The 27,374-nt window shown below is 39.6% G+C and overlaps 3 protein-coding genes across 3 annotated transcripts; all 3 read right to left on the reverse strand.

The window, feature by feature from the left end:
* Window positions 1–10,889: 10,889 nt before the first annotated feature.
* On the reverse strand, window positions 10,890–12,449 carry cenpx (centromere protein X). The gene is made up of 5 exons (XM_034711394.1): window positions 12,348–12,449; window positions 11,799–11,850; window positions 11,640–11,693; window positions 11,465–11,553; window positions 10,890–11,059 (listed from the first exon to the last, which is right to left on the reverse strand). Exons 1-5 carry the CDS (start codon window positions 12,381–12,383, stop codon window positions 11,045–11,047), a joined length of 246 nt encoding a protein of 81 aa, XP_034567285.1. The 5' UTR covers window positions 12,384–12,449; the 3' UTR covers window positions 10,890–11,044.
* Window positions 12,450–13,675: 1,226 nt separating this feature from the next.
* On the reverse strand, window positions 13,676–16,370 carry LOC117832698 (heterogeneous nuclear ribonucleoprotein A1). The gene is made up of 5 exons (XM_034711934.1): window positions 14,827–16,370; window positions 14,554–14,645; window positions 14,365–14,460; window positions 14,099–14,242; window positions 13,676–13,999 (listed from the first exon to the last, which is right to left on the reverse strand). Exons 2-5 carry the CDS (start codon window positions 14,638–14,640, stop codon window positions 13,874–13,876), a joined length of 453 nt encoding a protein of 150 aa, XP_034567825.1. The 5' UTR covers window positions 14,641–14,645; window positions 14,827–16,370; the 3' UTR covers window positions 13,676–13,873.
* Window positions 16,371–16,494: 124 nt separating this feature from the next.
* LOC117832697 (transmembrane channel-like protein 6) lies at window positions 16,495–26,909 on the reverse strand. Its single transcript, XM_034711933.1, has 20 exons — window positions 26,686–26,909; window positions 25,888–25,976; window positions 25,569–25,700; window positions 25,341–25,490; window positions 25,144–25,252; window positions 24,971–25,058; window positions 24,634–24,900; window positions 23,804–24,024; window positions 23,573–23,717; window positions 22,960–23,103; window positions 22,489–22,646; window positions 20,052–20,142; window positions 19,765–19,862; window positions 19,587–19,682; window positions 19,413–19,488; window positions 19,184–19,317; window positions 17,555–17,731; window positions 17,313–17,391; window positions 17,028–17,104; window positions 16,495–16,906 (listed from the first exon to the last, which is right to left on the reverse strand). The coding sequence occupies exons 1-19, from the start codon at window positions 26,739–26,741 to the stop codon at window positions 17,051–17,053; spliced, it is 2,364 nt and encodes a 787-aa protein (XP_034567824.1). The 5' UTR covers window positions 26,742–26,909; the 3' UTR covers window positions 16,495–16,906; window positions 17,028–17,050.
* Window positions 26,910–27,374: the final 465 nt, after the last annotated feature.

The following is a 27,374-nucleotide window of genomic DNA, read 5'->3' on the forward strand; positions in this document are numbered from 1 at the left end:
GCTCTGTTCCCCTTTGTACTGCGTGTCATTGTCTCCATATGTCTATTTGTGGACATGCTTGTTCATGCCTTTGTTGGCACTGTATGCTCTTATTCTTTAAGGCCACCAATGGGGCTTTAAGGGCCATAATTTACTCTTTGCAGTCAGGTGTTGTGAAAGACCACCAGCTGCTGTTGCTCCAAGTTAAAGTTTCACTTGCTGCTTTTCTTTTTTGTGCCACAATTCAGCACTGTTCTGTTGCACCTTGCTCTCTGGCACTGCCTTAACCTCTTCCACTCTGTCCTTTTTCGCCCACCTAGACACGCACAGCATGGGCTACTGATGCCACTGCAGCACCTCACACTCCAACAGCAGGGGGGAGAAAAACTGGGCTCCCTTAGCCCATCAAATCCCCACAGGACCACTCTGGTCCACTGGAAGTTAATTCAGGGAGTAGCCTTTGGTGGCGCCGACACAGCAGCCCTCTTTCACCGAGGGCCTCATTAAACCTGACAACATCCCCTCAGCCTGGGCTTTATTGTTCAGCCAGCTTAATGCTAAATGGCAATTAAAGGCATCACCAAGGTGCAGGTATTAATGCCTTTGAGAAGCACAAACCCTTTGTGCTATGAAAATGACAGCTAACTGGTAATTGAAAGTTTTCTTTGCCATTGGAAGAAAGATACACTTTTTATAAGCTAGGTCAGCCTATGTAACCTTTATAATTGGGAAATTGGCATTGAATGGGCAAAATATCCCTGTAAATCTGTCTATCATAGATAATTTTCAAAACAGAGTGAGGAAACAATTTGGCTTTGCACAAGAGGTCACTCACTATGATGAACCAACAAAAAAATGTCAGCTAAGTGTGAAAGAACTTGTTTGGCTTTTAAATCTGCTCGGCTTGCACCTGTTGAATTTTTCAAGTCATTTTTCAACTTACCAGGCAACGAAATATTGCAAAAGATTCTTAATAGCTTTAAAAGATGGCCACACTTGCACCAATGTGGCAAATATGCACAATTGGCAAGTAGCTGGAGAACAAAGTGAAGCATTTAACAGTTAAAGAGCCATATGTTTCATTCAGGGGATGGTGGAGACCAAAACTAGAACTTAAAGATAGTGAGTAAGGGATAATGTACAGTGAGTGTGTGGTGACAAGACTACTCATGACTACACACTCAGTATGTATTATCTGACCTATTACCTGAAAACCAACTAGAGATACAAACAAGTTGATTTTAATTATTAATTTAAAGATGACTTGACTAATTTAAAGATGTTTTCGTTATACTATTGAAACATAGTCCCTTGAATCTAGTGTTGGTAGTGCTTCCATCGCCAATGACAAATCAGAATCAAGTGTTTCACACAGCCAGATGACAGTAAGAAAGCCGGAGAATAATGAATCTAAAAGGGTGATATGTCAGTGGGGCTCCCTTCTTGTTTCTGCTTCCCCCAAGTGGCCAAAATAATGTAAGCGTCCAGCTTTAAGGTCTTGGGTATACTGAGTGATGTTTTCAGGAATCATTGTCGACTTGTTTGTGCATCTATAAACGTTGTGATTGACAAATCAACTAGAACAAAGAGCTTCACCTGCTGGGCCTCCACATTTCTGTCAGGTTTGTTGTTTGCCAGGTGGAAAATTCAGGTAATGCAATCCAACTCATCACAGCAGTTTGGTTGCCAAGTTGTTTTCCACTATAATTAGCAGATCAAAGCGTAACATTCTGTGTCACTTGTTTAACTCAGTCCACATATACAATCATCAGAGTCTGTTTAGATCCCATACCCGCCAGGCATGCTCCGCTATGGCTTACTTGTGGACATACATCTTCACTTTTTATTTATTTGCTTGTGTGCAGTCACGGAACAAGCAGAGGGTAAAGAGCATGGGCTCCACATGCCGGAGGGGCTCTGCTATGTAAACCACCAGACTCGTGTTAGCAAATGGATCCAATTGGGGAATGGTCATAGCACAGATGACTGAAAACTCTGTAAACAGTCTGTGAACCATCAATATGTACTTCTACATAGTGGAGGGATGCAACTGTAACATCTGTCCCATCAGCTCCAGTGAATAGTGATTAAACTGTATTTATAGGCAGCACAGGAAACAGACCTACAGCTTATCTTGATGCGAACAGGTTTAACACAGCTGTTTTGAGAGGACAATGAGAGATTTCAAGGAAAGACAAGGCACTGGCTGCCTGTGCAGTATTTGGTAGCAGTATAGTGTGTTGTCAAGGCGTACTCCTCTGTGAATCCCGTCCAGCAGATTTTATCAGGAGTTTCTGATTCAAACGAAAGCCCAGAAACTGATGACAGTTCAGTAAGACTTCATTCACTCTCTCAAGACTTCAAACACACAGTGAAATAACAAAAGGAAGTCTGGCAATCAAACATGGCTGTGTTTGTCTGTCTCTATCATTACCACATTTTGAGGTTTCTCCTTTTTAAAAATCATGTCTGTGGCCATATTAGATAGACTTAAGTAGTTTACTCAGCTGTGGAAGAACAAGCTCTGCTTCCCTTCTCAGTGTCTGATCTGCAACAAAGGCGAAAAAAACTGCTCTGATGACTGTGTTTTTACATTGTTACCGAGCATCTGACCTTCCTTTACATATTGTGACAGTATTCCCACAGCTAAGAAAGATGAAGGAAGGAGATAGAGAGCCGTCAGCAAAAAGCAAGGTTTCAAAACCACAAATGCACAGTTCAGTTACGTCCTGTCCTTTCTCTGCTTTCTCCACTAGGGTCAGCAGCTTAACACCACAATCCCCAAAAATCACGTGTGTAAACTTTCTCATGACCTGAACTGGATGAAAATCTACCAGCTATTGAACAACTGTTTTGTTGCAATCCAGGCAACAGCAGCAGACCTAGTGAGTGCATCTCCAATTTTGTCTTTTAATGTAATTAAAAAAATATTTTTAGGCGTCAACATAAATGTTCCTACAGGGAGAAGAGTTCATTTGCAAAAACAGATAACTCTGTTTCATACATTTTAAAAAAACAGATTTATTTTTGATATAGACTCCTAATAAAATTACATTTTCAAGATAAATCTGATTAAACTAAATGAAGTCATTTAGACGTAGTCAAAGCCTCAGTTGATTGATAAAACCAAAAGATAGTAATAGAAAAAATGTGTTTTTTGAAAAAAAGATTTAGTTTTTCAAAAGTGAGTAAACTTTTTGCAAACGAACTCTTCGAATATTCACCGTCCATGTTAATTTCAATGGAAGTGTTCAGCTTAATGCTTTTTTCACAAATATGCAGGCTAATGTTTTAACTTGACTGTGAATTAACATGTTAAATTGAATGTAAGCTACAAGTACACTGATATAAGAGTTTTACCAAACGTGGAAACAGAGGGACTATTTTTAAACATTTAAAATCAATATTTTTTTAATCAATAAAAGCATCTTTAAATCAAAATATTGTGACAAATAATATGTTTTTAGTTTGTAGAGTGGTAATAAGGGGGGTAATATTTGTTAAGACTCCCTACATATAATGTTGTTTCATGCTCATCCTGTGTGGGATTCTAATTCACATAACCACCTGCTCACTACACTATCTCAACTTACTAATGTATACATGTCAAATGTAAGGTGACAGTAGATTTTACAGTGTAGTAAGTTATGGGGCTATTTTACTAAAGTACTGATATAATCAGTGGTGGTTATCAAGCATACCCTAAACATGTCTTGACATACAGTATTTGTATTTGGTTTCCTCCATTCAAATAACAATTTTTAATCAACTAAGTCCCCACTAATTCCTGTCTCAGCTCCACAGCTCAGTGATCTGGGTTCCAGTCCCACAGGGTGCCAGCTCCCCTGGTGCTATTAGCCAGCAGGAACCATTCTGGATGGGAGGAAATGGAGGAGGACCAGGGGACACCTGGCCTTTTCTGTATGGGCACTGAGACATGTCACAGCTTTGCCTCTTGACAGAATCAGGATGCAGGATATTGCCCTGCCATTGATGTGCATCCTGGAGCTCTTCGGGCCATGTAGTGCATCAATGCACCATCCAAGAGCACCAACAGGATAAGAAAGACAGTAGCAATGGATGGTCCTACTTCTATTCTGGGAGTTAGTCTGGTAGTCGTTGTTGCAAATGAGCTTCCATACCACATTAACCCGAGAACACTATCGCTAAAATTAGTAACACCATCACTAACGCCGGTTGTTTTTTACCCGATATAATATACCCAATAAAAAGTACTCGTCATCAAAATATATCAAAATATGACAATACATGACAATTAGAGTAGTGTTCTTTTATTTGCAACTGTGCCATGTCTAACAAAATAAAAAAAAAATTATAATTGGGGGACCCTATAAAAACGCTCCAAAATTCCTGAAAAATTTGGAATTCAGGACCAGAAATTCCTAAAACAAAAAATGATGAAACTGTGACTTTCCTAGTGAAGGCACAGTCTCCTTGAAATAGCTGCAGGAAAGAGAAACAAAAAATCACTATTGCCGGGTAAAAATCAGCCGAACATGGGCCTGTAGGCAAAAGTGGGTATAGGAATAGGGAAACACCAATGCCTTCAAAGACGTCAAAGATGATGCTGAAGCTACCCAGGGACCCATGACACTCAGACAAACGCAACATAATGAAAATCATGCAAATGTGTTTGCTAGGGTGAAAATCACCCGGCGATAGTGTTCTAGGGTTAATCAGCAACACCCCAAGGTACTGTGTGGGCTTAAAAGGCTCATTTATAGAATCATGATCAAATAGAGCTCCATTGGAAACCTTACTCCTTTGTCTGTTAATCAAAACTTAAAGGCTAACCAGAACCTTTGGATAGGGGAAGCTTGAAGAAGAATAAGTGGGAGAGAAATTAGATTTACTGCCAAGCTAACAGTTAGAGTCAGATGCTATAAAAAATGTATGCACAATAAGTCAAGTTAGATGTCTTGCTCTCCCTCTTTTTTCAGCTACATCTCTCTCTCAGTCGCTGTGTTTCATCGCCGTGTGAGCGATTGAGTTTTTTTTATAGCATACCGGCGCTTTGTTTTATGCACAGAAAAGTAAAAGCACCAGCGGCCCCTTTGAAGCCCTTTCAAATTTATTGTTGTTTTTTCAGGAGAAGGTTGGTTAAATTGCAGCTCATTTTGATTTGATCTGCTCCTTTGTTGTTTTTGGAGAGGGTTTACTCTTTATGCCTGGAAACAAGTGTGACTCGCTCCTCTCTGTCGGATGCAGGGAGAAAGGTCATCGGAGATTGTGGGGTAATATACCTCTTCACAGTTTGAAGTTTGAAACTTGTCTTTGACTGGGTATCTAAGAAATTCTCACTAAGAGCAAAAATCCAAACATGTGATTTAAAGACATTTCAGAGCCAATTCTTCCCCTACATTCGTAACCATACATCATCCAAGCTCAACTCGTATGATATAAAAGTTTGCATCACCTCTCTCTTTGTCTTCTCCTCCAGTCCAGTTGCTCTGGTTTGTCTCTAGCCTGATGTCAGGACAGCCTTGTAAATCTTCTCTCTTGGTCATCCCGCTTTCATGCAAGAGAAACAAAGAGAGTCACAGTTAACTCTTCCATTTCTATTGCACTTTATATGACAAGCAGAAACACCTTGCAGCAGAGCACCCTTCTGTGTGTCCTTTTGACCCTGGAGTTTTCCCTTACCTCCAGAGCTCCAGAGTTGCATGTGTGCAGAAACAGGTGCGCATTCATAATCCAAGGCAAATTTCCTAATACAACATACATAACAAGAAGCAAGCCAATTACAACAGGCAGGCCATGAGAGCAGCTTCTTCTTTCAGGCCGTATTCCTCATGAGCAATCAAACAGTAAATCACTAAAGACTCCTGTGACAGATCACATACATGTGCAATACTTTGATTTCCAGTGCAATGTCTCAACAACCAAGTGAATTATTGTAATTTATCCACTAAAATTTGCACTCTGACTTAGGCTAAGTTAACTTATTCATGTCTTAAAAGTACTTCAATACCTTTCTTTGTACAGATAGTATTTTTATTTAGAATTGTTAAGGTTAGTTTTTAGGTTTCTATATTTATTGTCCTTACTGTCTTGTTGTTAAATACCAGTGTTCCATTCACCACGTCAAATTCCTTGTGTGTGCATGCACTTGGCAATAACGATTTCTTGATTCTTGATTCTTGATTCTTGATTCTTGATTCTTGATTCTTGATTCTTGATTCTTGATAACCATTGGAGTTGGGATGTCAGTTTGGGCTCTGCCTGCTTTTGCCCTTCACACAGACTGTTTTTCCTGTGTATGCCAAAGCCTGCTGGTCAGTAGCCTACCACTTGGACACAAACTTACTTCTAATGCTTAAAATCCAGACCCCTGTGAACCCCAGGTTCAACATTTTTCTATAAAATCAACAAGTAGAGATTACCCAACAAGTGACCTACTGATCTATATTGCCAGTCAAAGGTACAGGCCTCTTTTAAAAGTAATCCACAAAAACAGAGCCATGGTCCAGTACTTGTTTAACTTAGAAATGTCCCAATATGAATTCATCAATGGAAGTTATGTGACCCAGTAAAACTGGAGCGAAGAGTCCCATACCTGTACCACATAGTGAGGCAATCACTTTGCTTTGAACCCGTATCACAAGGGATTACCGTTCAGGTTTGCACAACACAGCAGACAGGAAGCTGTTAAAGACAAGGACCAACACTGCCTCCTGACCTCTGACCCTTACATCCTGACCTCTCCTGCAATCTGACATGAACCCTTGTCCACATGAAAGCTGTCCTATTTACTCACCAGGGCTAATTTAGAGTTCCGGTGCCCCCGACCACTGTGAGGACAGTCAACACGCTGGAGGAGACTTTGAACAGACCTGTTTGAACCAATGCGAAAAATGTGCACTCTTGTTTACATTTGATTCTTTCAATTTGAGATTATTTAGTTTTTATAATAAGAGACAATTTGATGCCCAACAATCCAAAGTCTGATCTCCATAATCGCTTACATTTGTCACCAACATCAGGCAGCATTTTGCCCCAGTCCCAATTTTCTGCACAATCTGCATTAATTGAATATTAGCCAGCCGCAGAGAGTTTCACATGTCTGCTGATGAAGTCCTTTAACAAGTCTAACAAAGGCCAACCTCACACTGTGCCACCTGCCACCAGCTAAAGAGATTTTGGTCATTACTTGCTCCTTTTTAAATATCATCAAACATCAGGCCTTTCATCATCCCGACCGTGTGACCTTCAGGTTCACAGCCGCTCTAAGCCTCACTGACAGATCTTGTGAGGGTCTGTGCTGGGGTATTTTTATATCATTGCTTTTGATCTGACCTAAAAATAGAGCAGTCTGCTGACCTCCAGTCACGTCTCAGCAGCTCAGTCAAGGTATGAATCCACACCCCCCCCCCCCACACACACACACACACACACACACACACACACACACAGACTCCCTTTTGACGTCACCTGGAACAAACTGCTTCTTTATTTTTAGACGAGATATTAATTGAATGGTCTTGTTTCGTTGCTGTGTTATGTAAGGGGATTACTCTGATGTTATTGCCTATTCTCTGACCATGTAGGCCACCACACAGAGGAGGGAGGTGGAGGTGGAGAGTGGAGAGGACTTGGGGTGGAAGAGGAGGGTAATACAGTTAAGGTAGTAGTACAGAGGTCCAGAAATAACCCAGCTGTGGGCCTAATTGTACATCTCTCTTGCACCCTTTTCCCTCTTCAGCTGCATGCCAAGGTCCTTGACCTTATCATCCACCTCACTGGTTCCGGAAGAATCCTTTCCGCCCCCTGCGGCTACCAAAGCCCCGGCCGATACACAGAGCACAGCAGCAGACCATCTTCAGCCGCAGACTAACAGCCAAGCGCCACAATCAGTTAGGAGTGATCCCAACGGAGCGCCCAAGTGGCTCAAACTGCCAGGTATGTTCTAATCATACCCGGCATGGGCCCACAGGCTCCTTAACAAAGCTAAGCCTGAGGACCCCAGGCCCCTCAGAGAACCATGGGGCCTCCAGGCAACCCACATGTCACAGCAGTATATACAGTCAACAGGGATGCTACCACTGTATTTGCATTCTCTTCACTCACTCACGCAAGCTTTCTGTGAAACGCATGGGCACCAAATGCCCACAACAGTGTTTTGTTTGTGTTTTTTAGCCAAGGCTGTAAATGTTTGTAACTTTTCATGTGTGTGAGTTGCGTGTGGAGCATCGGAGAGGAATGCACTCGCTCTGGGTACCCTGCAGCATTCCTTTATGGTTAGACAGCTCCATGCCCATGAGGGGGCCACAAGGGCCTCCTGTCTCCTGAGCACTAATGCGTCGCAGCCCCAGATCAAGCACATGCATGCAAGCACATGCACACAAACATCTGAGAGGAGATGCATGCCATCACATATTTATCATGGAAGTACTCACAAACCTGTATAATTCAAATGATGGAGGTAAACATGACACTTAAAGCAAATGACACCTGTGGTTTCCTTGTGGATTAAGATTTCTTGTCATCCTCTTTGCTGACGAGAATTATAAAGGGCCTGCGTGACAGTAGATCCTACAAAAACAACAAGTATAGTGAGTTAAAAAAAAGGACACTTCAGCATTACCGATGAAATGATATACAAGATACACCCAATGTTTATATGCAAGCATTCATGGTTAAACCTTATTTCCTATGTGCCATATAAGACTTTAAATTTGATGTAACACATACTGTTTTTCTGCTTGCATGTTTGAACAATATTCTCAAAAAGGCCTGCAGACCGGGAAATGGAAATATTATCATCACCTGTCTTAGACAGAACCCTTGTTTGGGCTTGAGAAGAAAGGAGTTTATAGATGACAGAAAGTTGTAGAGATGAGAGATGTGTAGAAAACAGAAAAAAATCTCACAGATGAGTGGGGAATCAAGGACAAAAATCCGACATAATCCTAACATACCCTCATATGGACTCTCAAGAAAAATGTTGACAACTGGAGCCCAGACTAATATCACCCTCAACTACAAATATTGTATTTGTAACCAAACAAACTTATCAGACTTGAGCACAGTCACAGCACTCTATGTGTATTTGTACAAAGATTTTAAGGGAGCATGGGAAGAGCAGATGTTCATAGAGCTGATAAGCAGCATCTACTCTCAAGTTACTATAATGGTATGACTTTGGAATAAAATAACTAAGGGTGCATAATGCCTTAAAAAGTACAAGCTTTACCCCAACACAACAGTCCACTGATTAAATAGGGGGTAATGCAAATTTAAATTTAATTTACAAATGTTTGCTCAGAGTAATCATAAAAATCATCCAAAACCTATGTTGATATTGTCTTCAATCAGACTGAAAGTATTGAGGGCCTGATCCCACGTGAAGCGCTGTCCAAAGAGCAGCCAGAAGGCTGCAGACGGATCAGTCTCTGTCTCCTGGGAAAAGCTTCTCGCTCGAGAGCTTCTCCAAAGCGTCTGGACCGGCTGTCGACACTCCCTGCCTTTAATGTATGATCAAGAAAAGCTTTAACTCATTACTCTTTTCAATGCCCCTCCCCATTCTTGTCTTAACTGCTTTCGTATGTTTAATAATGCTGCCTTCAGATGTAATTTGTTCCACTAAGATGCATAAGGAGAAAAGTTGTACGGTAGTGTATTACTTTGCCAGTTCTGACTCCTTCCAACAACTCATTCTGGAGGAAAAAACAGTCTGTGAGATCTTGAGCAGAATAACACTTTTTATTTCATTTAAAAGGACTGATGTTTGGAGATGATACAAAATTCTAGGAAACAAACAGTGATATTACTTCTTCTATTTTCAAAACCTGACTTGTGACAGATTTGTTCCAGGAATGATCAAAAGTAAAAGTATATAGTTGTTGTTTCTTTGTAGAAGAGATAATTTGTTTTATATATGACCTTAAAAGGGTTGAAGTTGCTTCTATGAATAACTGTAATGACTACCTAAGCAAATTATTATCTTCACAGAGATCTTTTTGTGCCAATTGTCCTCATGGCATCATTAAACTAAACATCATTCAACTTAATGCACCTTCTCCTGAAGGCCTGCTGTGCAAGTGACTCCTGGGAAACACAAATCCAGTCTGGGCTCTCCTTAAAAAGGTGCTGGGTCAAATTCCAGGTGCTATGTCCTTGAGCACCTATCTGAGCCTGGACTCTTGACTTCTGCCTAAGTTGCTTCCAGCTGTCTTTGAGGCAGCATTTGTAAGCGCAGTGAGTCACCCGAGGGCCACACAAATAAATAGAGTGAGGTGTTGTACAGCTATGCTGACTCACAGTGAAGACACGTTGGTGAAAAAGACGATCGGTGGAAAGCCATCAGAGGCACTTGGGTTAGAAAACCCCACATTACCCTCTCCCTCACAGGTCCAACTTCCTCCTCTGCTGTGATGAAAGGAGAGAAAGCACCTCTACTACTCGCCTCTTTTGTTTATTTACCTTCAGAATTACACCCTACTCTTCTTGGACCATGTTCCAATGTGTTTTGTTATGTTTCCTTTCAAACAGAATATCTATGCGTGTGGTCTCCTCTCGTGTTTGGCTAACACATGCACACATTCGTGCACGCACACTCACATTCAACTTTCCCCCTGTGCCAGAGGTCCCCTTTGCCCTTCCCCCCCACCTCTAACTAAACATCGCAGGACAGCAAAAGGGAACTTCAAAGTGGCCGGAGGGGGTACTCCTTTTTTCCTGGCACTTGTCATCATCTAAGGGACTGGCTGCTCCCCTTATTACTCTAATTGCTTCCAACTGCTCCAGGAGGCTTTGATGAAGGGCGCCATGGAGCATGCTGGAAGCACCTGTTGTTGCACAGGGAAGCACAGGTGGGCCTTATTGGTGGTGGCAAGGAGGCGTGCGGACAGCACTGCTACTTTCCACTTAAAATCAAACAACTCCAATAATACAGAATAAGAATCTTTATGTTATAATACATTTAAGTAGTCATGAAAATGCATTTGTACAAAAAACATAAACATAAGTAAAACATAACTTGTAAATGCAGGGATTGAGGAGGATTGAAGGCAACACTCTGGCTCCATCCAGTGGCATCATTCTGCTAGAAGTCCAGCAGCTGCATTGAAAAATCAATTTTACATTGTTATGGATAGGTCAGGATAAGAAAAGCACTTCATTTTCACTGCTTAAAACAATGCAATAAAACATGTCACTATCTTCAATATAGGGATAATAATGTATAATAATGTATAATAATAATAATAATAATAATAATAATAATAATAATAATAATAATAATAACAATGTAGCTGCACAGAGAGACCCAGAGACTAAATTAAATTATTCAGAGTGCACATTACAGAAACAAAAGTAATTCAGGACATAGAAAGAAGCATAATGTCTCCTAGAAAGCCTTGAATTACTTAGTGAACAATAAAAATATAACTGAAATTATTATTTGGTTCCATCAAATAAATATAGTATATCAAAGTATACACTCCAGTTTAATTGAGCCACACACCAGCTGAGGAAGGATCTTCTCAAAGTGCTCGATGTCTACTTGGTCACAGTCCTCAGATTCAGCTTGTTTCTGTGATCGTGCAGCAGCCTCTGTAAATAGAACAACACATACATTATCATACTCGGTTTCATTATGCAGCAAGCTGTATGCAGCTGAACCCAACAGGACTATGCACCTTGAACGAAGACTCTGAGCATCTCTGCCATGAGCAGCGCAGCATCACCACTCACTATAATAATATAAGAATAGGAGTGAGACATGTTGAGGTTTGGTGGAGAATCAAAGTAAAACACTTAGCATTTTTGAGGAAGGAAACATTAATTATTCTGCTCACGTTTGGTTTTGTTCTCCTTGAAGAAACTTGTCAACAGTTTAGTGACGGTTTCCTGTAAATGAGAAGAAAAAGGAGTGGAAATGGGCAGAATGTCATGAACAGAAAGTTGACTCAAAAAGATTATCAGAACCTTTCCTTACACTTTCCTTATTACTGCTTTTTATGTGTACCTTGCTGTTGAGTTCACGTACGCAGCTGTAAAAAAAAAAAAAAAAAATACCAAACTGCCTTTGGAAAAGTTAAAATTGACATTCTTCAGGCGAAAATGACCTTTTAACACTGATTATACTGTCATCATGATATCCAGGATACATCACAATGAGCCGTTCTTCAATTCGGCGTACATATATTATGGGAATGCATTTGACAATTTAACAAGGTGGAAAGTTAAAACGCCCGACACACTTCCTATGAACCACACAGGAATATTTAACGGATGTAATCAAATACTCTCTGGAGAAAAGAGACGATATTCATTCCTAATTTAGCGTATGGGTTTGCGGTACAGAATACACAGTCATGAAAATTGAGATATATTGTTACTCCTACCTTTTTGAACCCGATTTCTGCCTCCGTCTCCGCCATGTTTGTGACGCTACGAAGAAACTTGGCGCTCTGCGTTATGATTGGTTAACCTTCTCTGACGTTATTGACACCGCCCACTATTCGCAGTAAACAAATGAAATAGCAAAGTCTGAAAAAAAAAAACGGAGGATGTTTCATGTCATTTCGCCCCCTAATTTTCGAGGTTTATTGTGTATTTTTTGATCCAATGAATTAGCCTGCAATATTAGGATCATTTGTCTATCAAGACCAACTTTTTTTTCTGAGGTACAAATTGTGACAATTGTTTTTAAGATAAGATAAGATGAGATAATCCTTTATTCGTCCCACAACTGGGAAATCTAAGTGTCAGCAGCAAAGACAGTGCAAAACAGTATAAATCAAACAATAGCATATATAGCAATTATTAAAAGTTATTAGCAATTAAAAATAAAGAAGTAAAAATAAGCATATCTTTAGAAAGTATATACACAACTAAATAAGTTAATTTACAAATATTTACAAAACCAGTGACGCGGTGAAAAATGTGCAGACTTGTAGCATAGGTATAAAACAATGTACAGAACAGAACTAAGAAAATGAGTAGAAAAAACGTATTGCACATGTAAGACGAGAGGAATGAGTAATTATTGCACGTTAATAAATATGGGTTAGATATTGCACATGAGTCCGTTTTGCTGAGGTTGTTGTTGGTTATAAAGTCTGACCACTGCAGGAAGAAAAGACCTGCGGTAATTCTCCGTGAGACACCGCGGGTGAAGAAGTCTGCAACTGAACGAGCTACCAAGTGTTGTTTTGGTCTCCTGCAGGGGGTGTGACGTGTTGTCCATCAGAGAAGATAGCTTTATGTCCTCTCTTTAAAAGGCAATTGGCATGACAAGAGCATGGAAAGACCTGGAGAGAAATTATTAGATAAAAAATCTTGCCATTTACAATTTGGAGCAAGATTTTGGTGTAAGTATTTTGGTAATTTTTTAAAATATATTTTTAAAAATTTAATTTTTTGATTTAATGACAATCATGTCCCCTAACAGTGTTTAGAGGGTTAAAAGTCAGAGTTAATTTTTTTTAAACTTTTTTTAACTTCCCTACTTTTTTGAAAAACACTAAACAAGAATCAGAATCAACTTTTTGTTTTTTTTTCCTTTTTTATTTTTTACAACACATTTCTTTGAAGTTTTAAGAGAGAGAGAGCTTGTTACATGAATAAGAACAATCTGTAAAAGATACCTAGAACAGTGTCCAAATAAGTGAAAAGTATATGCTTACATAAAAAAAAAAAAAAAAAAAAGAACAGCAACAGCAACAGCAACAGCAACAGCATACAATTTGCTAGCCAAAAAATATTTATTTTAATGAAACAAATCCCATTTAGAGTAAACACATTTCCATACAAAACTTCTACCAAGGACGGATAACAGGAGGCTGACAGGAGAATTATGGCCAAGCTGTCGTCTTTGATGGTCATATGCATATTTTGTAAAATAAATTAACTGTAGCACCGTATATTTTTATTCTTCACCTTCATCATCTAACCACTGAGCATCCTCCAGTATGTATCCTATGCCCATTGAACGCCGAGGGCGAGGCTTGCTGGTGGTGACTGCAGCAATCTCCTCTTGTGCATCCTCTTCCATCTGAAACACAGCTTTGTTACAATCAACTGAAGACACTACCATAAACAAAGCACTTTTGAAATCAAATAGCTCCAACAGCAGACAAGAGATGTGGCTCACCTTTGGGCTAACAACACGTTTCACTTCCACATCCCCTCCTATGTAGTGAGGACCAGCCCACTCTGCTCTGTCTGCTTCATCCTCTGTGGAAAACCTTACATACGCCACAGCCTTTGGCTCCCCTGAGTTTGGATTCTTCTTCACCTGGGGTCCATTGGATAGATTGGGAAACATTACATTTTCTTGTATTTATTAGGTCACAAGACTCCTTTATTTATACAAAAATATTTTTAAAATTGAATACAGGAGTATTTTTTTGTCTTCACCTTACAAGCTGTGACAGTACCCCAGTCTCTAAAGTAAGCTCTTACATATCCTTCATTAACATAGGGATTCAGGTCTTTAATAACCAATCCATGGTCCTGCAAAATGAAAGAAAATCAATTAACTTTTTGTCATGCTGTAGTGTATTTAAAAAAAAGTAATGCTTCATTAGAATGAGAGAAATTATTCACCAGTTCATATTTTTCAGCGAGAGCAGCAAAGTACTTATTTGGCATGCTGATGTAAACTCGTTTTTTAGGTGCCGTCTTCACTTCCATTTTATCTGGAGAGAAGATAAATGAAATATTTTTAAACATTGTGCAAAGGGGAACCCAGAACATGTATCAATTTGGACCGAAAATATAAAATGAAGATTAGCTTAAAGAAGTCTAAAGAACAAACTTTAAAATGTACAACCTCCTTTTTTGATGATAAGACATGAAAATAAGAAAGCTGATGCTTACCTGCAGTAATTTCAGAGCTGTTAATGAAACCAATAGAGTTGAGTGGACTGTCTTAGAGTACTGACAGAGTATTATCCTGTAGCATAGGTTGAAATAGTGTCCTTGTCACAACAAGAAAAGTCTCCTCCTACTTGAATTTTCTTGTGAATTTACAGGTTCAATTAACTTTTCAAAATACCCCCCTTACTTGTTCAGCCAGGAACGGGAAATATTGAAAATATGTTGTTTTTAGATTGCTGGTTAAAGCAACCTCTTCTGAAGTGTGACATTTCATGGCAGTGTGAAGCAAGAAGTCGATCTAGTTTTAAGCTGCTTGACTACTTTGTAATCATTCGTGAGAAAATGATGTTTCAAGGCATTGTTCTCTATTTTTATTATTACACTACAGAAAAGTTACCAACCGTCTTCACTACAAGTTGTGTAGATCTTATGGATAATACAAGTATGAATAAAGAGTTAAACCTTCAGCAAATAACACACACTCTGTGCAAACAGCAAAGCAAGAGTAGATACAGCATAATACATTTCTTCTACATACAGATACTTTTTGTTGTCACGAAAGCACCGACATAACCTTTTTTTTTCATCATTCATTTCATATAATTTTCAGTTATGTAAGGATGTATGAGTTAATAGAATGCCAATCAGACAGTTTGTGACAAACATGACATTAACCAGAAATATATATGCAGACAAGAGAAAAAAAAAGAATGCCAATCAGAGACCAAAAACATAGCAACTGTCCATATAACATCTATCCAATCAATGAAATACAGTATATGACCAATTTTCTATATGATAGGTCGATACAGTGAGTGACTAATCATTGAAAATGTAACAAAATTTAAATGACTGAGTGCTTCTTCATTTATGATTGTAAAGTAGTTTTATGCAACAAATAATCGATTTTATTTAGAAAGACTCAGGGACCAAGTGTGAACTAATATTTGTGTAACTCAAGAGACGAAATGTTGTGGTAGGAATTTAGTGCATCTCCTGTTAACAGCACTCACCATAGGTACAACAGCTTACTCAATGTGCTTTGACTACCTCAGTCGGCCGTCTGACAGTACACCAAGGAGTTTAACTTCTACCTGTTCCAGGAGCACACCATTAACTGACAAGTCAAATGGTGGCCTAGCTTTATGTCTAAAATGTAATACAAATATAACACTTTATGTTTTTGATAAATGAAGGACCAGCTTGTTGATTCATGTCAAATTAACAACAGCTTTCAAAAGTAGTAATTCTACTATATGTGTTGTGCTCAAAATTCTAAATATTTTTTCTAACCAGATTTTATCCCAGACAGTAGGTTTGAAGGAAACTTTGGACACCGCTACAAGCAGGAGGTTGTGTTTAGGTCAAGTTGGCAACTGCAGCTCTAGCATGTCTGATTTAAGTTCATCTTAAAGAATTGTAAATCATAGCGGCAGTCAGTGAGCAACATACACACGGACACAAGCTCATATTCAGCTCTTCACAAAATTCGGTTCCCAAAATGTGAAGTAAATGCCGCAACATAATAAGTGATTATTAACACTATGTTTAGATGTATGACCCAGAGAAGTACAAAAAATGTTGGGCCAATCAGATAAAGGAAACAGCAATTCCAGAGAAACAGACCGTTTGTTTGTCTAATTTGCAAACAAAACATCGAGTCAGTTGTTCCAACAGCAAACAATCTGTAACATATTTATTTTGACTTTTCATTAGATACATTCAAGATAATAAATGTTGAACTTTTTCATAAAAACACTTGGACATTTGCATCATAGACAACGGAGCTCTGTGTAGAAATAAATACTAGTAGAAACAAGATGATATATGCTGACTTTGTTTTGTGTTCATCCAGTAAATCAAGGACTCTCCAAAATTATAGAATGTGTTTTAAATTGACAGGCAGATTAACTATACAAAATAACACAACACACTCACTGTATTTTTACAGCTGCTTTTAAGTGACATCTCTGATAGAGGTGAAATTCAAGCGTAGAATATCAAAGAGAAGATGCTTTTCACTGACAAGATAATCTCTCCAAACTGCTCCAGTATGTTGTGAATGTTGTTCAGCCACAAACTACAGGGAAAGGAGGAAAAGCTTTTAAATGGAAGACAGTGCTCACTAGGTTATAAATATCATAAGAAAATAGAACAAATAGACAAAAATGTGTTGACCACATTGAGATTCGTCACCTTACCTGGGAGGGGAAACCAGACCACTTCATTCATGAAGGTCTTGCAATTTGGTGATGAGGAACTTTTTGTCTTTACCCTCCTGGGTAAAAAAGAAATGTAAAGATCCTTCTTCATTTTATCAAAATCAATATTGATCATCCATCCATCAAAGTACTCAATCCTACTGCAAATACTACCTCTTTATTTTTACAGGAGCATGTCAAAATCTGAATTTTGACAGTGTGGTTTGTGACCAAAAATTTGCAAATGAAGTAACTTTAGACAGGAAAACAATGGACTATACATACGTTTTCAATTTGCTTTTCCAACTGACTTATGATTCTCTTCTGGCCGTCAACAACTTGAGCTTGAAAGTATATCACCATTCTGAAAAAAAGCATCAACAGTATTCAACAGGGAGACACCCTGTTAACACCTTGGACCACAGTTTACAAAGGACACAATCAATGGAATATGAAATATGGAATGATATCATAATGGAAAAATTGGACAGTGTCTGGACACAGTAGTGTTTTCTTCAATCACTCACAGAAATACTCCGGTGGCGAGGAACAAGACCAGTGGATTCTCCAGCAGAGTGTTGTAAGCCCAGCTAAGCCAGGCCAGGATGGGGTGAGAGTCTTTCAGCTCCTGAGCCCACATCTGCCCCGACTCAAACATGGTGGTAAGGTTCCTGAAAGGGCCGCACCCTGAAGAGGGTTTAGTCCTGAGGAGGACAGATAAAATGATTTGTAACATGAAGCCCAGTTTTATCTTCACATGAAAACCTTTGAAACTGTTTAATCCCCAACCTCAAGATCATTGGAATTACAGGTTTAAGAATCCATGTAAGGTGATTTGTGCTGTACTGAGGGAACATGTCACCCAGTGAAAGAGTGATGCTAAGTGATGGAGGTCTGAAGCACAGACAAATGTACCGATGCACCTTGAAAAATTAGAATATCATAAAAAAACTACATATTTTTCATCAGTTAATATGTTCCAGATTCATTAACGTAGGGCAGACTGCTGATTTAGCAGTTGTCCAGAAGATGATCATCGACACCCTTCACAAGCTGGGTAAGCCACGGAAGGTCAAAAGGCTGGCTGTTTGCAGAGCGCTGTATCAAAGCATATGAATAGAAAGTTGACTGGAAGGGAAAAGTATGGAAAGAAACAGTGCACAAGGTGCATTTTGTTTGTAAATCAAGGTCCTAGAATCAGGATGAAAAGTGGAAAGGCACATAATCTGAGGTATTTGAAGTCTAATGTGAAATTCCTATAGTGAGGATTTGGGATGCCATGTCATCTGCTGGTGTTGGTCTACTATGTTTTTATCAAGTCCAAAGTCAACGCAGCTGTTTGCAAGAAGATTTTAGAGCACTTCAAGCTTCCATCTGCTTACAAGCTTTAAGAAGATGCCGATTTCATTTTCCAGCAGGTCTAAGCACCTGCCCACAGTGCCAAAACTATCAAATGGTTTGCTGTCAATAATTTTTTTGTGCTTAATTAGCCAGCCAACTCACCTGAGGTGAAATCCATTGAGAATCTGTGAGGTGTTTGACAAGAGTAGGATGTCAAACACCCGACAGACCAGCAGTAGGCCGCTATGATAGCAACCTGGGCTTTAATAACACTTCAGCATCGCCACAGGCTGATCAACTCCATGCCACACCAAATTGATGCAGTAATTCATGGTAAAGGAGCCGCAACCAAGCATTGTTTGTATAAATGTACATACTTTCCAAAAGTTTGATATTTCTGTATCTTGAATCCTTTTTTTTGTTTGTTTAATGTTAGGAAATATTCTAATATTCAGATTTGTTGGTCAGTTAACATGAAATATTTCAATTTATAGTTTTGTCGTGAAATTTGGGTGTACTTTTTCGGTCATTTCATAATACATGAAAAAATATTTACCCAGGAGTTATTTTAGTAGTGTATAGATGTCAACACACTCAAAATAAAAGTTAAATGTAACATCATAGTCATTATTGTTATTTTTAATCTCATACTCTCACCCAGACGTTCAGTCTGGCCAGTATTCTTGGAGCACATTGTCAGGCTGTCCTGTGTTTAGAAAAATGTGGTCTTCAGTCGAGGAATTTACAAATTGTCGAAACTGCGTGTGAGCATCCTTGTCATGGAGAGAGATGGGACAATTTTTTGTTGTACTTACGTCCAAATTGCATAAGTGACAGACACGGCAGCACCGAGAAATGAGGGGAAGCACAAAAGAAAGATGAACAGAGTTGTCATCTGGCTGGCCCTCCAGGGCTTCTTGGAGGCCTGACAGTTGAGTAGTAGGCTACTCTAAGAAAGAAAGACGACAAAGAATGTTCAAGAAACATCGTGGAAATATGAGTACACACTTTGAGATGTTGAAAAACACCTTCTGATGCGCCAACCTTTTTCATGTAAAATAGTACAAACAGTTTTACAATCTGGACTGCTGGAAGGAGCGGAGCAAACAGCACGCCAAGCCTGCAAAGAACCAATAATGTTAATTTTTATTTCCTTCTAAATACGATAAGATTATCCAAATAAGATAATTTCTTCAATATGGTATAACATGTTATTACCAAGTAAGAGTCTGTCCATATATGAGTTCCAGCACATTACGAGCAATGTCAAACACAGGCTTCCTGTTCCTTTTAAGCACCTGTTTGAAAAAGAGCCTACAGAGAGAAGATAAAGTTTTGGGTTCAGTCAGTGAGTGCTTCTAAAAGTTACATGACTGGGGTTAAAGCACCAACTTGCCTCCACAGGAATTCTCCTAAAAAAGTGTAAAGCACAGTGACGATGAAGTCCATCAGGAGCAGGCGATACAGCTCTTGCCCAACAAAGCTTTCCCAACACTGTGGATAACAGAAACACATCCAGTTCTCAGGTTAGCTCACATTATCAGGGCTGATGAGATTACAGAGATAAAAGCATTCTTTTAGTTTTTTCCAAAGAGCGATAATTGAGGTAAAAAACAAAGCACAGTTAATTGTTGCCCCAAATATATAATTATGACAAGCTGAAGTATGAAGAGGTTTATTTACCTGTAGACCATGACTTTCTGGTTCTACAGCAATTCTGCCCAACCAGCGGAAACACAACACTGCAACAATGCTGACCTTCAGCAACAGGTTCCTGAGAAAACAATGACAAGATTGTCTGTCTTATAACACCCTCAATACAGTAATAAATGAATACTTTAAAGAGAAGTAATTTAATCTACATAAAAAGAGTTTGTTAATAACTCTGAAGATTGGTTATTTTTGCCTTACCGGTCACTTATATTTGACTTACTATACCTTTATTGCTAATATTAGACATATTCTAACCATGTGTATTGCCTGGCTGTGTTAAATACTTTGTTCTGATTGGTCAGAACGCCATAACAGTAATTCCTTCTCAATACAAAAAGGGATGCCCCGACCAACCTGATCACACACTGATCACACACGATCAGGTTGATCAAGGGAAAGGACTCAGGCATTTTGCCTCCTGCCTGTTGACACTGTGGCAAAACGCTAGTTTCAGTCTCTGGCTGGTCTTAAGTGTCGGGGAAATAATGACCTTAAGCCTGTTCATCTTGTGATCTATTAGAAATGTGTATCATTTCTAATGATACCATCAATAGAAATGTTCAGTTCAATGTGAATTATACCAAATGAGCAGACAAATGATGATGATGAAACTTGACTGTGAGAGTGCTGCTCACCCTGTAGAGATTCTAATTTGCAAGACCACCTGCTCACTATACGTAATATACGTACACTAACCTTCAAAAGTTTGGGGTCACCCAGACAATTTTGTGTTTTTCATGAAAACTCACACTTTTATGTATCAAATGAATTACAAAATGAATAGAAAATATACTCAAGACATTGAGAATGTCAGAAATAATGATTTTTAGTTGAAATAATAATTTTGTCCTTCAAACTTTGCTTTCATCAAAGAATGCTCCCTTTGCAGCAATTACAGCATTGCAGACCTTTGGCATTCTAGCTGTTAATTTGTTGAGGGAATCTGAAGAAATTTCATCCCACGCTTCCTGAAGCACCTCCCACAAGTTGGATTGGCTTGATGGACACTTCTTGCGTACCATACGGTCAAGCTGCTCCCACAACAGCTCAATGGGGTTGAGATCTGGTGACTGCGCTGTCCACTCCATTACAGACAGAATACCAGCTGCCTGCTTCTTCCCTAAATATTTCTTGCATAATCTGGAAGTGTGCTTTGGGTCATTGTCCTGTTGTAGGAGGAAATTGGCTCCAATCAAACGCTATCCACAGGGTATGGCATGGCATTGCAAAATTGAGTGATAGCCTTCATTATTCAAAATCCCTTTTATCTTGTACAAATCTCCCACTTTACCTGCACCAAAGCAACCCCAGACCATCACATTACCTCCACCATGCTTAACAGATGGCGTCAGGCACTCTTCCAGCATCTTTTCACTTGTTCTGCATCTCACTAATCTTCTTCTGTGTGATCCAAACACCTGAAACTTCGATTTGTCTGTCCATAACACTTTTTTCCAATCTTCCTCTGTCCAATGCCTGTGTTCTTTTGTCCATACTAATCTTTTCCTTTTATTGGCCAGTCTCAGATATGGCCTTTTCTTTGCCACTCTGCCTAGAAGGCCAGCATCCCGGAGTCGCCTCTTCACTGTAGACGTTGACACTGGCGTTTTGCGGGTACCATTTAATGAGGCTGCCAGTTCAGGACCTGTGAGGCGTCTATTTCTCAAACTAGAGACTCTACTGTACTTGTCTTCTTGTTCAGTTGTGCACTGGGGCCTCCCACTTCTCTTTCTACTCTGGTTAGAGCCTGTTTGTGCTGTTCTCTGAAGGGAGTAGTACACATCGTTGTAGGAAATGTTCAGTTTCTTGGAAATTTCTCGCATGGAGTAGCCTTCATTTCTAAGAACAAGAATAGACTGTCAAGTTTCATATGAAAGTTCTCTTTTTCTGGTCATTCTGAGAGTATAATCGAACCTACAAATGTGATGCTCCAGATACTCAACTAGCTCAAAGAAAGGCCAGTTTTATAGCTTCTCTAACCAGCAAAACCTTTTTCAGCTGTGCTAACGTAACTGCACAAGGGTTTTCAAGATGTTTCTAATCATCCATTAGCTTTCTAACACGATTAGCAAACACAATGTACCATTAGAACACTGGAGTGATGGTTGCTGGAAATGAGCCTCTATACACCTTTGTAGATATTCCATTAAAAACCAGATGTTTGCAGCTAGAATAGTCATTTACAGCCTTAACAATGTATAGAGTGTATTTCTGATTAATTTAATGTTATCTTCATTGAAAAAAACAGTGCTTTTCTTTCAAAAATAAGGACATTTCTAAGTGACCCCAAACTTTTGAACGGTAGTGTACTGTTTTTACTATCTGTTGTTGTTGATCTGTTTGTTTGTCTTCATAAATAGAAAGATGACTGTTCAGTTTGATGTCGTTTCATAGTTCTCATACTCACCTGAAGATGGAGACATAGACTCTAACGCTGGGTGAGTCGTGCTTTTCTATCCATGCACAGAGGTTAAAGAGGCCAGGGAGCAGCAGGTTAATGCCAGACACCACTGAAGACAGGACTATCAGCTCAGTTTCTTTGAAAGTACTCCGTTTGATGTCCCTCTGTGTGGGAAAATATTCGAAGGTCAAGTCAGGTATACATGATCTATATCAATCAACAATTCTGGACCATTTACATTGTTCCTACATGACTCTAAAGGGAATTGTCATATGTGACAGTCAAACATAATGCTTTTTTAAAAATCAACAGTGTGAGACGTGTGAAACGCCCGGAAACAAAAAGGAGAAGTTAATGAGCGTGCCTCTTCATCACTGTCATTTCTGTGGTATGATCTTGAGAAAATGTCCCTACTGCTGCTCTGATGAACAGGAACTCTGTCATGTTTGACTGCACAGCAGGTTTTCTCTTTTGTACCTCTGATAGGAAGTGGACTGCTGAGGTGCCCAGGAGGATGCTGGCCAGACATATAGACCATGCTACCAGATGCACTATGAGGTGGCAGAGGCGTTGCATGCAGCTCTTTGTAGGTTCCCCGCTGATCAACTCAGACAACAGCTCCTGTGTGGGAAAGTTTGTAAAGTTAAACCAGTTAAATTTCATTTATCTTCACAGCTTGTTGATGCTCCAGTAATCAATGATATTGCTCTTTCAAGCAGATAACATTTGTCTCTTAAATTGCCTTTATTTTGGCCTCCCTTCGTACGCTAAAGAGCGTTCTCTGAACAGACACATGGGGTGTGAAATGTTTCTTTAAAACTTCCTGTGTGTGAACCACTTGCATTAACTGAAGTAGTGTAATATCAAGTGACTAAGCAAATGCCTACATCTGAAGACCAAGTTTGTTGCCAGTGTATTCATCTTTGTATTTTGTAATCATTATTTTATATGTTTCAAAATCAAGGAAACTTTGACAACCCTGCTTGGAAAGAAAATGGAGGCCATCTTCTTCCCAAACAAAGGTCAGTTTGTATTTGCATCTGAACAGATGTGTTGGTGTGTTGGTGGAAGTGTTCAAAAGAATGCATACTTTGAGCTGAGTGCTGATTTTCTCAGACTGCAGTCTCACAGACGTCTTCTTGCTGACTTTAAAATCCCAGGAGCAGAAAACTTTCACGGCCAGATTCCCATTCGACTTAAGGACTTGAAAACTCCTCCCGAAGGACTTGGACATGCTGCAAGACAACAGTTAGGCAATGAAACCACACAAAGATATAGGTAGGGTTAAGTTAATGCATAAGTAATCCACTCATTGTCCAACCTGTACACCAGGATAATGCAGATAATGAAGAAGGCGATGAGGATGGTGAAGAAGTAGGCTGCAGGTATGCTGTATGACACTATCTGGGGCTTATTTCTATCACAGACTGGCTGATGAGGTGATGCAACAGTGGATCTGTGGGTCTGGTCAGCAGCTGGACAAGTGTGGAAGATGGTGTTGGTGTAGTAGCCATAAAACATTAAGCTTTGGGAGAGGTAACCCTGCAGAAGACAACAAGATAGAGATCTGCCACTAAATAAACATGTGAGAAATGGAGAGAAAACAAGCATAGTTTTGTGATATTATGTGCAAAACCTGACGCCAAACATAAAGATGTTGATAGCCTATTCATTCTGCGTCATATTCGGATTTCCGTCTATAGATTAAGCAGTTCTGTCAACTAGTGTTTCTGTATTTCCTACTTCAGCTGCAACCTGTATTTTTACATTGCTAGTCGGACTGGAAACAAAGGTAATGCGCAGAAAATGAAATAATGGCCTGCAAACCATTGGCTACACCAGGAGAGGTGATAGCAAGGTCAGATCCAGACTGATTGGACTGGGGTGGCCCACTGGCATATGCTGGGGTGGTATGAAGTATACATGCACTCACACTAATTACCGTAATAGCATTTATTTAAGCCACTAATAAGATTTTCTTTGATGAGTAACAACAGAGTGGCAACATATCAATCTTCTGAGCTTCATTCTTTGAGGAATAAAAGATGCTTGTTGACACTAACTATTTAAATTACTAACAAAAGGAAATGTGCCACCTTCAAATGCAAAGAAAAGCTACAGGCAGCCTGTTGCTGCTCCATGCTATCTTACCGTGCCTGTTAGAAGTTCAAGACCGGTGAAAGAGTCACCCTGAGAGTCATTAAGTGGAGGACTAGGAGGGTGGACCGCTTGAGGGAAGACCAGGAACAGACCATTGATGACGAAGAGGAGGAGATTGAATTGCAGAAGGGTCCGGAGAAAGAGAAAGTAGGAGAGCACGCCGGTACCAAAACGTCCACTCAGCGTCTTCATGGGGGAATGCCACAACTGGAGGGAAGCGAGGATGGGGAGGCAGCTGAACAGGCAGTTACGCCAAGTCTGAAGGAAGAGCAATAAGTGTTAGACAAATATACATTAAGAAATGTCATACAGCATATTGTGTACTCACCCTGGAAATGTACACACTCAGGCGACTGTAGCACGGAATATTTCTGCTGATGAGGGAACTTTCAGCGACATCCCTGAAAGCAATCCGCCTGTGGAAAGATATGTGACAGACAGACTCCTCAAAATAGTTTCTTTACATCACAGACTTTTGGATGCTTTCAGATGAACATGTACCTGATTTTCATCTTATCCACCAGGCTATGCGGCATAGCTCGCAGCTTGCATATGCCCTCACTTACTGAGAGGCCTCGGAGATGGGACGCCAACTGCTCCACTTTGTTTTCTGTAAACCAACAAGTCCGAAAATTGATTTCTAATGTAAAGAGTAGGGCAAACCATTCCAACTAAGCAGGTTAGCATTTTCCGTCTACCTTCAGTACTGATTTCCTCAATATCTGCTGGGGCAAAGTCATCCTGGATTATTCTGGAGGGTTGAGGAGAGTCCTGAATGCCAGTCTGGTGTCTATGTTGCTGTGACAAGTGTTTGTCATGCTGGGAAATAACTGCAGCACCATTATGCCCTGTGTGGACAGACAACTTCCTTTTTGTTATCAGCAAACACTTCAGACAAATGATATTTAGAGAGGTTTTTCTCTTACCAGTGGTGCGACTGGGCATCGATGAGAGGACTTTTAGGGTAGCAGCTGACCAGCAGTGTCTTTGCAGAGACGTCCTCTGCTCCCTGTCAACTGTCTCATCGCTTGTATCACTGCTTGATGTTGACCAAGAGGCTGAAAACATACATATGAAAACGTATCACTTATTATGAGATGAACAAATTATATTCAAGCAAAGTGTAACTGTTGTTGCAGATTTGTTGGTTATTTACAAACTAATGAGGAATGTTTTCTCAATCAACCAATAGCACCAGTGGAACTGAGATTAAACAAGCAAATGGAAGACACTCTGTGGTTGTACCTTTCCTTATAACGGCCATCTGGATGGTTTCAGGACACCTCCGGGTGCTGGCAACTGAGTCATGAACCAGTTCACCTTCTCCAATGTTCCTGATGGACAGCAATATTAGTACTAAGTGGTAACAGTATCCTATTTTTGAGCACCCTCAACACTGTGGCAGGTACAGTAAAGGAGGCATGATACATCTTTATCCCAAAGCTTGATCCTCAAGGCAACTGGACTGGTAGAAATTCTTGAAGACGTTTCACCTCTCCTCCGAAAGGAACTGAAGAAGCCTTTCGGAGGAGAGGTGAAACGTCTTCAAGAATTTCTACCAGTCCAGTTGCCTTGAGGATCAAGCTTTGGAATTCCATGACCTGGATGACTGAGAACCCTCACGGACATAAATCTTTATCACTTCGTCCACTTTGTGGATTTACATACACAACTCAAATAATATCCACTTTAAAGTAAAGATGCTTCAAATTTCAAGGAAGTGCCTTCAAACTAGTTTCACTCAAAGCTTCAGCTACAAAAGCAGAGGAGAGGTGTCTCCTTTCAGGCCTTAAGAGCATGAACTTAAACAACGTGTGTGAATTATAGGTGGAAAAGAAATTTATACAACTGAATCAGTTGGATGTAATAAACTTCCAATTCTCGGCAAGAGTTAAATTACCTTTAATGCTTTTGAAAACATATGATCACCAAATTCATCACGTTGTTGTAGCAGCAAGAAGCAGAGCAAATGTCATAAATCGTTTGTTCATTCACTTATATGAAAAGCAAAAGTAAAGCAGTTGTTGAAGAAAGAGGACTTACTCATAGTCTGAGTCCATCTGAGAAATGTTGACACTGAAGCTCACGCTGTGTGCCATGGTTAATGATGATCTCTGTTCTCTCACTGCATATTTAGCATCACATTGTGGGTCAGAGAGCTGTGGGTTACCTATAATAATGTTTCAGACTGATCTTGACTGTCTGTCAGAGTGCAACACTTCCTCTATCTTTCTCTCACTCTCTCTGCCCCCACGCAGCTGTGCCTTATTTGCAATTTGTAAAGATGCAGCCAAGGAAATCAGTAAAGCATCACTTAGGTGCTTTTTATTGATGGTCCATGAGGGCACGTTACCAAAAAATAATGTAGCAGCACTGGTAGTTGTTTTGTTTTTTAATTATAGTAATAGTAGCATTATGACATGTTCTTGAAGACAGTTGGAGCAGACAGTCGGCCTATGTGATCCAGAATAATTAGTGTTTGTCTCCCTAAAGTGGTCACAGAGACGAACTACAGTTCAAAAAGTTAAAGTGTTGTTTTTTTTTCTACAAGCAAGCTGCTTGTAGTACAAGTTAATTAGAAACACGATAATAATTTTGCCATTATTAACTTTATTAAAACGCAGGTAGTACGTCATCAAACAGCCTAGTAAATTAAACAGCCTACTCGAATTATAGAAAAGGTGATCTTGCATTATTAGACAATAAAAACACACCTTAATGAATCTAATGTT

Source organism: Notolabrus celidotus, chromosome 20 (genome assembly GCF_009762535.1).
Source record: "Notolabrus celidotus isolate fNotCel1 chromosome 20, fNotCel1.pri, whole genome shotgun sequence".
Lineage (NCBI taxonomy): Eukaryota > Metazoa > Chordata > Actinopteri > Labriformes > Labridae > Notolabrus > Notolabrus celidotus.